At 52.8% G+C, this 11,597-nt stretch overlaps 1 protein-coding gene across 1 annotated transcript in view; it reads left to right on the top strand.

Moving 5' to 3' along the window:
* The first annotated feature begins 5,836 nt into the window (after positions 1 to 5,836).
* Positions 5,837 to 11,597, top strand: part of RSPH14 (radial spoke head 14 homolog) — a 67,633-nt gene continuing 61,872 nt past the window's right edge. The window contains exons 1-3 of the mRNA XM_062182418.1: positions 5,837 to 6,041; positions 6,600 to 6,702; positions 9,481 to 9,599. Of these exons, the coding sequence (XP_062038402.1) occupies positions 5,843 to 6,041; positions 6,600 to 6,702; positions 9,481 to 9,599 (421 nt within the window). The 5' untranslated portion in view covers positions 5,837 to 5,842. The remainder of the gene's footprint in view (positions 6,042 to 6,599; positions 6,703 to 9,480; positions 9,600 to 11,597) is intronic.

Raw genomic sequence — 11,597 nt, 5'->3', positions numbered from 1 at the left:
ACAGCAGAGAGCTGGCCTGGAAGAGGGGCAACCAGGACAGAATCCAGTGCCCCGACTGGGACTAGAACCCGGGGTGTCGGCGCCGCAGGTGGAGGATTAGCCTATTGAGCCGCGGCGCCGGCCCCCACCATCTTGCTAAAAACACTGGGAAGCTCTGGGTTGGAGAGCTCCCTCAGGCTAGTCTCTGTATCACCACGTGGAATCCTTGGCCCTAGCTCAGCCATCTTCAGTTCAAACATGCTGGCGGTTGATGTTGATGGTCTTTGTTAATGAGTTTCACCAATAAGTCCTCAGGCTTAAGGGATTGAACTTGGGTGAGCTGCTCTACCACTGGAATCTCAGTTTACCCAGCTGTAAAATGGACCCAATTATCTACCCCAAGGATTTGTCTTGAGGTCCGAACGGGATAATGAATGGGCTTTTATATCCTAAAACCTGGCTCAGGTCTGTTAACCACTCATTTGTTATACATTTGCTGAAAGTCGTATGCCTGGCACTTGGGAGGCAAAGAAACAGAACGGACATGTCTCTACCCTCAGGGAAGTTGGAGTTTGCTGGGGAGGACAAAGAAATAAATAGAGAAGTAAGAAAAGGCAGAATGCCAACGGGGTGATTAAGCTACAGCATCGCTTATTAATTTGGCTTGGAGAGAAGGAAGGCTTCCTGGAGGAAGTGTCCAGCCAGCTGTGTCCTGAGGACACAGAGGCAGTTAGTGCTACTGGCAGTTCAGGCTGCAGAAGGAGCTGGCCATTTGGGAGACTGAGAAGAGAGTCTAGGAGAAGACATTTGAAACAGGGGTGAATGGCCGGCGCTGCAGCTCACTAGGCTAATCCTCTGCCTGCGGCACAGGCACACCGGGTTCTAGTCCTGGTCGGGGCGCCGGATTCTGTCCCGGTTGCCCCTCTTCCAGTCCAGCTCTCTGCTGTGGCCAGGGAGTGCAGTGGAGGATGACCCAAGTGCTTGGGCCCTGCACCCGCATGGGAGACCAGGAGGAAGCACCTGGCTCCTGGCTTAGGATCGGTGCAGGGCGCTTGCCACAGTGTACCGGCTGTAGTGGCCATTTGGGGAGTGAACCAACGGAAGGAAGACCTTTCTCTTTGTCTCTCTCTCTCTCTCACTGTCTAACTCTGCCTGTCAAAAAAAGAAAAAGAAACAGGGGTGAAGACACCTCCTGGGGGGGCAGCACTGTGGTGTAGTGGGTTAAGCTTCTGCCAGCAATGCAAGGATTCTATATGGGCACTGGTTCAAGTCCTGGCTGCTCCTCTTCCAATCCAGCTCTCTGCTATGGCCTGGGAAAACAGTAGAACATGGTCCAAGTCCTTGGGCCCCTGCACCCACGTGAGAGACCCGGAAGAAGCTCCTGGCTCCTGGCTTCGGATTGGCCCAGCTCCAACTCTTTCCTCCAATGGGGGAGTGAACCAGTGGATGGAAGACCTCTCTCTCTGTCTCTCCCTCTCTGTAACACTACCTCTCAAATAAATAAATAAAAATCTTTTTTTTTTTAAAAAGACAGCTCTTGGAAAACCACATCCTGTATCATAGTGTCTTTTAAAGAAAATATTTATTTATTTGAAAGGCACAGTTACAGAGAGAGAGAGAGAGAGAGAGAGAGAGAGAGAGGTCTTTCATCTGCTGGTTCACTTCCCAACTGGCTGCAGTGGTTGGAGCTGGGCTGATCTGAAGCCAGGAGCCAGGAGCTTCTTCTAGGTTTCCCAAGTGGGTGCAGGGCCCAAGAGATACCGACTTGCTCATTAATATTTCTGAAATTGATAAGCAGTGTGGGTCATTGGCATGAATTCAGAGAAGAATTCTGAATGTTGGCTCAGATAGACCAGTCGACACAGTAAGTTTGTAAGCTTTTTATTCAGTGGGAGAAGTGCATAGGAGAGTGAGGGCTCTAAGAGAGAAGGGAAGTCTAGATCCATACTGAGCAGAGTCAGCCAAAAGCCACGTGCAGCGAGCGTTCGGCTAAGAGCAGTTACAAGCAGCTTATCCCAAGCAGCAAAGCAGAGGCAGAGCTCGCTGGCGGCCCAAAGGCCACGTACCCTGAAGGCACAGGGCAACAAAGGTCCATAATGGGGAAAACTGGCCGGCCTGCCTTGTTTCAGGCCTTTTATCCACTTCCAAAGGGGCGTCGTTACATAGCCTGATGGGCAGGTGGGCATGAGATCACACAGGGGGCGTGGTCTTCCAGCTCCCAAATTTAATCAGTTTGATCCTATCTGCCTGCCTGCATCACAAGGACTTGGACCATCTTGGCTGCTTTCCCAGTGCAGGGAGCTGGATGGGAAGTGGAGCAGCCGGGACTAGAACCAGTGCCCATATGGGATGCCGGCACTGTAGGTGGCAGCTTTACCCACTCTGCCACAGTGCCTTGATTCCAGTCCCAGCCCAGTTCCAATTCCAGCTTCCTGGGAGGTAGCATGTGGGAGACCTGGATGGAGTTTTAGGCTCCTGGCTTCAGCCTGGCTCAGCCCTGGCAGTTGTAGGCATTTGGGGAGTAAACCCAAATGGAAGTGGATGGAAAAATCTCTCTCTCTCTCTCTCTCTCTCACACACACACACAAATAAAAATAAATAAATACATAAATACATAAGTAAAATTTAAAGAAGAGAGCCCAGCATGGTTGGAAGCAGCCATTTCCAAGGGACCTGAGCAGCCAGCTAGGGGCTTGGACTCAGACCTTAGACCAGTAGGGAGCTCGGGGAGGATTTTTCACAGGTGGTAGTGGCTGCATCTGGCTTGTTTTTTTTAAATAAGGATTTATTTATTTGTTTGAAAGGCAAAATTACAGAGAGGCAGAGGCAAAGAGAGAGAGAGAGAGAGAGAGAGAGAGAGAGAGAGGTCTTCCATCCGCTGATTCACTCCCCAAATGGCCGCAGTGATTGGAACTAGGCTGATCTGAAGCCAGGAGCCTGGAGCTTCTTCCGGGTCTCCCACGAGGGTCCAGGGGCCCAAGGACTTGGGCCCTTCTTCCACTGCTTTCCCAGGCCATAGCAGAGAGCTGGGTTGGACGTGGAGCAGCCGGGACTCAAAACAGTGCCCCTAGGGGATGCCGGTGCTGCAAGTGGTGGCCACAGCGCCAGCCCCTCTGGCTCGCTTTTGAGAACAGCAGTGTGTTGGGTCCAGCACAGGGTGAACCTTTGTCATTCCCAGAGAGTGAGCTTGAAGAAAAAGGAGCAAAAGGGGCCAGTGCTGTGGCTCAGTGGGTTAAGTCACTGCTTGTGACAATGGCATACCCTACTGGAGTAACAGTCCAAGCTCCAGCTACTCTGCTTCCAATCCAGCTTCTTGCTAATGAGCTTGGGAAGGCAGTGGAAGATCTTCCAAGTACGTGGGAGACCAGGATGGAATTCCTGGCTCCTGGCTTCGGCTTGGCCTTGATTCAGACCTGGCAGTTGGTGGCCATCTGGGGAGTGAACCAGGGGGTGCAAGATCTGTCTCCCTGCTCTGTGACATTCTGCCTTTCGTGTGACTGTAGGAAGCTACTACTGACCGTCTGAGGTTTTTGTTCCTAGGATTTAATCTGAAGATCAAAGGCATGCAAAGCGCTCAGTATAGAGAACAGCGTAGCTAAGCCATTCTCTCTCCCTTCTGTACCTGGGAACAAAGCTGAGCCGCCTTTTGTTCCCCCACAGTAACCCGGTAAATTATTATAGTTTACCCTTTGCAGCAGGTCCTAGCCTGGGGCTGTTAGCGCCTGCGCAGAGGGAGACGCAGCAGACGCTTCCCGGTCGCTTAGCAACTGGGTCACCTAGCAACGGGCCTTCACTCTACCAGCTGGCCGGCGCCAGGAGGCAGCTGGTGCGCTGAGGCAGGTGAGGTGGGTGGCGGCGGGACAGGGGCCCGGGATAGGGTGGGGGGGGGGGTCCCCTAACCTACCCAAGGCTCGTGTGTCCCAGCAACCCCCCCCTGCCCCAGTCATGCTCTTTCACCCCGCAGCCGTGCCCTTTAAAGGAGGGCAGGCCCTTGTCCCCAGCGCCTACCGACCCTGTTGGGAAGCCCAGATCAGACATGGCTGTCTCTTCCAGCCCGACCTCCTGGACTGACCTTCTGGTGCCGGGTATCAGAGTCTGGCTCACTCTGCAGGGCTGGGGCTTGCCCATGTGACTAAGCCCAGTCACAACCATAATCATAACCCCAGTTAACCCATCTGGAGCGCTGGTGAGTCAGGCCAGTGTGTATCTGTGGATTATTCTGGAAGGTGAGCAGGAGGTGCCATTACTATGACCTTGTAGCAGGTTGCAGGGAGGCACAGATGAAGGAAGGAACTTGTCCAGACAGATCAGCCATCTGCTGGCTCACTCCCCAAATGCCCACGACAGCCAGGGCTGGGCCAGGCTGAAGCCAGGAGCCTAGACCTCCATCTGGGTGTGATGGCCCATGGACTTGAGTCATTGTGCACTGCCTCCCAGGGTGCACATTAGCAGGAAGCTAGAATGAGAACCAGGAGCTGGGACTCAAACCAAGCAGTCTGGTGTGGGATGCTAGTGTCCTAAACAGCACTTTTTTTTTTTTCAGATTTATTTGAGAGGCAGAGTTACAGAGAGGGACACACACACACACACACACAGAGAGAGAGAGAGAGAGAGAGAGAGGTCTTCCATCTGATGGTTCACTTCCCAATTGGCCACAACAGCCGGAGCTGGGCGGATCCAAAGCCAGGAGCCAGGAGCTTCTTCCAGGTTTCCCACGTGGGTGCAGGGGCCCAAGGACTTGGGCCATCTTCCACTGTTTTCCCAGGCCACAGCAGAGAGCTGGATCAGAAGTGAAGCAGCTGGGTCTCGAACTGGTGCCCATGTGGGATGCCAGTGCCACAGGTGGAGACTTAACCCACTACACTGGCCCCTTTCATGCGCATCTTGGCTGCTGTGTGAAACACCTGCTCCTGAGCTGGTTCTTCCCCAGCCACCAGGGGATGCAACATCTCTCTGTCTCTCCCTGCTCTGTGACCTTCTGCCTTTTGCATGATTGTGGGAAGCTACTACTGACCTTCTGAGGTTCTGGCTAGAGTTGTCCAAAGTGCGTGTGTGGGGTGAAAACAAACCCCCTTTAACCTTCGTTCATTTTTTTGTGGGTGTGTTGGAAGCACCTGAATATTTCCTGAAAGATGAATGAGTTAGACCTGGATTTGGACAACGGCTTCTAGCCTTCCAGGTTCTGTGGCCTCTAGTGAGCTCCTTGGCCTACACCATACTTGTAAAATATGGATAATATGAGGATTCTTCCAAGAGTCTAATGCTAAGTGGAATTAAACTTTGTTTTGGCACAAAAAAGTCTGAAATCCATGCAGTTTTTTGATAATACATATTTTTTTTCATGAATTTTTTGAAGAGGCTTCATCATGTATAAATTCAAACTTTTTTTTTTGCACCAAAATAACCTTTCAATTCCATTTTCCATGCGCTTTTTTGAAGTCCCCTCATACTAGTCTCCTCCTAATGGCATGGTTGAATTAGATACTAGTTATTGCTGGCACGAGGTAATCACTCATTGGAGTGACCAGTATGGATTGCTTATTTTGTTTTTTTGATAACTCTTACTGAAGACCAAAACTGTAGGATATCCATGGTTTCTTCTGTCATTAAACACTACTGCATGGAAGAACTCTTCAGTTTACCTCCCCTGGGGGCTTGCACCAATCTATCCACTGCTGTCAGCCTCAGTCTACCCATCTGTATACTGGAAGTAAAAATACCCTCCCGCCTCCACTCCCAGTTTTGCAGATCCGATGAGAAGTAGCTTCTACACCACAATAGTAATAACGACAGCCTTTTGGGTTCCTTTAACCAGTGATTTCTGCAGAGCTTCACTTGGAGAGTCCTTTGCAGGTGTGCGAAGATGGCCAGTGCCCGGATCTCCATGTACCTGCCCCCCGACGTCAACCCCACGCAGGCTCCCATTGCCTACGGCTGTCGGGCCCTGCCCAAGCTGAACAAGGAGCTGCAGTCAGAGCACCTGCTGACGAGGCAGAAGGCCTTGGTGGCCCTGTGTGACCTCATGCACGACCCCGAGTATGTCTACGAGGCCGTCAACATAGGTGAGAGCGTCCCAGCCCAGGCGACCGGGCCAGGGGTTTTGATGTGGCTTCAACGCCAGGTGGAGCTTCAGGAAGAAGGGTTGCTGTTTAATTAGCCTGACTGTGGAGCAGCACCACCCCATGCACAGTGTCCAGGTTATCTTAGTCTTCATAGCAGCCGCCTGCAACCAACAGATAAGAATCAGGTTCAGAGAAGGGGGGTGAACACGGGCTGTCTCCTCGGAAGCCAAACAGGATGTTTGTTTCCTAGCAGTCCTTGGTGTCATCCACTCAAGGCCATGGGACTAGTTAGGGACAGGGTTATAATTTGACCCCGTGTCTCTCCTGGGTCAAGGTTTGTTAACCCCAGGGCGGACTTCCAAGCATTTGTAGAAAGCGTGCAGCGGGTTAGATGAGACAGTGCCTTCAATGACTCTGAAGTGCTGTGTGTCCCCGTGTGATTTCCCAGCGCCCCCAAAGCAGCAGAACCTCTGAGACGTCCTTCCTGCCCATGCGTTGGCGTCTGGGTTAACTGAATTCTGGGACTGGCCTGTGATCAAAGGGTTTTCTGCCCCGTAGGCTGCCTGGAGAGCCTGAAAGCCTTGCTGAAGGACAGCGACGACGTGGTGCGCATCAAAACCACCGAGGTGCTCTACATCATGGCGACCCATAACGTGGGCAGGTGGGCAGCCGTCCCTGGAAACCCGGGTCCTGCTCCTCCCCTTGGGTGGCTGCCCTTGGATGACCTGGCGTGCTCTGAAGTTGTGTCTGTAGCATTGAGATTCTAGGGGAGGGGGACTTTTTTTATTTTTTAAAAGATTTTATTTATTTATTTGAAAGGCAGAGTTACAGAGAGAAAGAGAGAGAGAGAGAGAGAAAGAGAGTGGCCTTCCATCCATTGGTTCATTCTGGCTGCAATGGCCAGAGCTGCGCTGATCCGAAGCCAGGAGCCAGGAGCTTCTTCCGGGTCTCCCACGCAGGTGCAGGGGCCCAAGAACTTGGGCCATCTTTTGGTGCTTTCCCAGGCCATAGCAGAGAGCTGGATCAGAAGTGGAGCAGCTGGGACTCAAATCAGTGCCCATATGGGATGCCAGCACTGCAGATGGCAGCTTTACCGGTCTTGGCTACTGTGGACATCTGGGGGAGTAAACCATTAAATGGGAGCTGTCTGTCTCATAAATAAATACATAATTTTAAAAAATGCCGACACACAGGAGTCAAGCATCTCTCATCTTTCCTGTCCCCCACCTCCTCCATATTTCTAGAGCCAATATGGACATTGTTAGGCAGTAAGCCTCCAGCGAGGGGTGACAGTGAGGGGTGCTGGGAGGAGAGGTGCTGAAGCCTGGGCAAGGGTACTGAGACTAAATGCCTGGGGAGGGTTTAGTAGCACTAGGAGAGCCTGGGCACCGGGGCATGGAGTGGGGGATCGCTGGCTGGTCCCCCGTTGGCAAGGCTAGCCAAGGACATAGTCAAGAAGTTACTCCTGATCCAGGACTTGTCCCCACCCACTCTCTCTGTGTCCCTCCCACGACCACTGCCAGGCCAGGGGATGGAAGCAGGGGAGAGACCCACTTGGCCAGCCACATGCCCAGAGGCTAGGATTCCCACACCACACAGCACCAGGAAGGAAAAGGGCCCTGGTGAATTTCCTCCGAGTTCAGTGGTGAGCTCACAAGTGAAGCCAACAGCCTGCAGGGCCGCAAGTCTGAGTCTCTGCCCTGGGTCACCCACGACGAACCCCTTCGGCTGCTTCCACCTGCGGGAGTGCTGATGGGAGCCAGGAATGAGGTTGGCAGCCCCAGGCTCTGTGTCCCTGGCGCCATGAGGAGGTACTTTGTACGACGGCCCACGGACCAGGTGGTTCCTGGGCGGAGAGTTCCCGCCCCTGCCCTCTTGTTTGCCTGCTGCGGGGGAGGTGGGGAGGGGGGCGGGGGGGCACACTCTGCAGCCGAACGCAACCAGCTTTGGAAGCATGAATGACTTTGGGGTTGGGTGACTGGGCACCGAGCGAGGAGGACCTGGCGGTCAGGAAGGGCCCCGGCACCTTGATTTTTTTTTCTCCTTGTAGAATGATGCAGAACACACCGTATGGTTAAGTCCTGATCGGTGCTGCAGTGGCACAATTGGTCAGACACTTCCTGGGTGCTGGACACTTGGCTGAGGGCTTCACGCCTGATGTCATCTGTTTCCAGACCCAACCCTGAGGGGTGTGGCCTCAGAAACCCTCTTCCCATCTGTGGGCAGGCCCGGCCATCAGTTAGTCAATCAGGAGAAATATGTACAAAGCAAAGAAGTATAGAGATGGTAAACTCTGTTACACCTTTCTTTTCTTTCCCTTCCTTCCTTCCTTCCTTCCTTCCTTCCTTCCTTCCTTCCTTCCTTCCTTCCTCCCTTCCTCCCTTCCTCCCTTCCTTCTTTCCTTTCTTTTTTTAGATTTATTTATTCATTTGAAAGGCAGAGTTACATAGAGGCAGAGAGAGAGAGAGAGAGAGAGAGAGAGAGAGAGAGAGAGAGAGAGAAAGTCTTCCATCTGCTGGTTCACTATCCAAATGGCCACAATAGCTGGAGCTGAGCTGATCCAAAGCCAGGAGCCAGGAGATTCTTCCGGGTCTCCCACGTGGATCCAGGGGCCCAAGGACTTGGGCCATTTTCTACTGCTTTCCCAGGCCATAGCAGGGAGCTGGATTGGAAGTGGAACAGCTAGGACTCGAACTAGCGCCTGTAGATGGTGGCTTTACCCACTGCGCCATAGCACTGGCCCCTCACCTACACCTTTCATTAAAAAAAAAACTCCAAACACATATGACAAGGCATCTGCCAATCCCTGTGTGGGACCCAGGCCTTTTTCTGGGATATGGGTTCACTGGCTGATGTTTTCTGCAATCTTTTTTGTTTAACGAACACTTATCTGATTTGTAGCTTTGATTTTTTTAAAAAAAGATTTATTTATTTATTTGAAAAGCAGAGTGATAGAGTCAGAGAGACAGAGATCTTCCATCCACTGGTTCACTCCCCAAATGCCTGCAATGTCTAGGGCTGAGCCAGGCTAAAGCTAGTAGCCTAGAACTCCATCTGGAAACTCCCACGTGGGTGCAGGGGCATAAGCACTTGGGCCATCCTCCACTGCTTTCCCAGATGCCTTAGCAGAGAGCTGGGTTGGAAGCAGAGCAGCTGGGACTCGAACTGGTGGCCATATGGGATGCTGGCAATGCAGGTGGTGGCTTAACCTGCTGTGCCACAGCGCCGGCCCCTAGAGCTGTGGCTGTTGGCAGTAGGAGCCTCACTGCTCTGCAGACATGGCCTCTGGGGAGTCCCTCAGGCGCTGGCCACCTCTGGGCTCTGTGTGCTCTCCTGAAGCCAGAGATCAGAGACTGGACTCCAGCCAGGGCAGCTGGCGACACTACTCCCTCTCCTGGCAGGGTTCCAGTTAGCTCTGCTTCCACTGTCCCTTCCCTAGGAATGGCTTTCTGGAGTGTGACGTCATCGTGGCCCTGTCCTCCCTGCTCAGTGATCCCCACCCTGTCTGCCGGATGAACCTTCATCAGGCGTACAAGCACCTGGCTGAGCTGCCTGCAGGTAGGCACGCGTCCTGCACGTGGATCCCGTGGGTGTCCTGGTCGCCCGTGGGCCTCCTTCTCCAGATCACCTGTGAGGGGACTTCAAGACATTCATGGAAAAATGGAAATAGAGAAGTTTATTTGGGTGCCCCACATTTGGAAACTCATGCATATATGCATATATATATATATATATATATATTTTTACTTTTTGACAGGCAGAGTGGACAGTGAGAGAGAAAGAGAGAAAGGTCTTCCTTTGGCCGTTGGTTCACCCTCCAATGGCCGCCACGGCTGGCGCACTGTGGCCGGCGCACTGCGCTGTTCCGAAGGCAGGAACCAGGTGCTTCTCCTGGTCTCCCATGGGGTGCAGGGCCCAAGGACTTGGGCCATCCTCCACTGTACTCCCTGGCCACAGCAGAGAGCTGGCCTGGAAGAGGGGCAACCGGGACAGAATCCGGTGCCCCGTCCGGGACTAGAACCTGGTGTGCCGGCGCCGCTAGGCGGAAGATTAGCCTGTTGAGCCATGGCGCTGGCAGTGTATTTTTTTTTAATTTTAAAGATTTATTTATTTATTTGAAAGCCAGAGTGACTAAGAGAAAAAGGGAGAGACTTTTTTTCCCCATCTTCTGGTTCATTCTCTAAATGGCCTTAACGGCTGGGGCCAGGCCAGGGTGCAAGGACCCAGGCACCTGGGCCGTGGTCTGCTGCTTTCCCAGGTGCATTAGCAGGGAGCCGGATTGGAAGCGGAGCAGCCGGGACTCGAACCAGCGCTCTGGTGTGGGCTGTCGGCCTCCCCTGTGCCACAGTGGCAGCACTGCCATTGTTTTACAACTCTCATTTCCCATGAATGTTTTTGGAAACTCCTTGAGCTGCGGTTTCTCCATTCTGCATCTGTGGACATCCGAATCGTTTCTAGTCTAGAATTGCCAACAGCAGAGTGGGCACTGACACTCTTCTACAGGCTTCCTGGGACATGTGTGTGCGTCTCTTGTGTGATGCACCTAGGAATAGAACAGCTCCTGGAGGTTACTGTCATGTTCAGTTTTAGAAGGAACGACCAAATGGTTTTCTAGCTACATTCTTGCCAACACTTGATCTTTCTGTTTCTATTCTAGCTATTTTGGAGGGTGTGTAGCAGTGTCTCGGTTTGGTTTTGGTTTTAATGTGTATTTCCCTGGCGATTAAAGGGAAATCTTTAAAGATATATTTATTTGAAAGGCAAGAATGATACAGAGAGGGAGACACACACACACAGAGAGAGAGAGAGAGAGGGAGAGAGAGAGAGAGAGAGAGAGAGAGAGAGAGAGAGGTCTTCCATCTATCGGTTCAGTCTGCAGATTCCACAACACTTGGGACTGGTTCAGGCCAAAGCCAGGAGCCTGGAACTCCATCTGGGTCGCCACGTGGACGCAGGAGCCCAAGCATGTGGGCCATCTTCTGCTGCTTTTCCCAGGCACATTAGCAGGGAGCTGGATCAGAAGTGGAGCGTCCAGGACTCGAACCGATGCTCATTTGGGATGCAGGCATTGCAGGTGTCAGATTAACCCACTGTGTGCCACAGTGCCATCCCCCTCCTGTCTCAAGCGAGGCTGGTCGTGCCTGCCTTGGAGGTCTGAACTGAGACCTGGCTGGCCAGGGGTATGCCGTAGCACCAGTTAGGAAGGACGTAAAGGCTCTAGGGCAGGTGTGGGTGCCCCCTGACTTAGGTCCCAGGAGGAATGGGCCATGGGATCAGGTGCAGAGAATCAGGCCCAGCAGAGCGGAGCCCTTGAGGCCATGGGGTAGCTGTCCAGCCAGGAAGGCTGATCTTCTGGTCTGGCTGGGCTCAGGGTTGAAGACACGTCGGGGCTGGACAACGGAACTCTGATGGTCTTTTAAAAAGACCTGCTTCCCTCCACGACCCCTTCCCAATCCCAGCCTTACTTACCCCAGGCCTCCAGTCTCTGGGGGTGAGATTTCCTAAATGCACCTTGGATGATGCACACATGCTCTTGGGGTGGAGAGCCAATGGGGT

The sequence above is a fragment of the Lepus europaeus genome, chromosome 23 (genome assembly GCF_033115175.1).
Source record: "Lepus europaeus isolate LE1 chromosome 23, mLepTim1.pri, whole genome shotgun sequence".
Lineage (NCBI taxonomy): Eukaryota > Metazoa > Chordata > Mammalia > Lagomorpha > Leporidae > Lepus > Lepus europaeus.
Note: the sequence above shows the minus strand (reverse complement) of the source record. Positions and strands in the feature narration are given on the sequence as shown.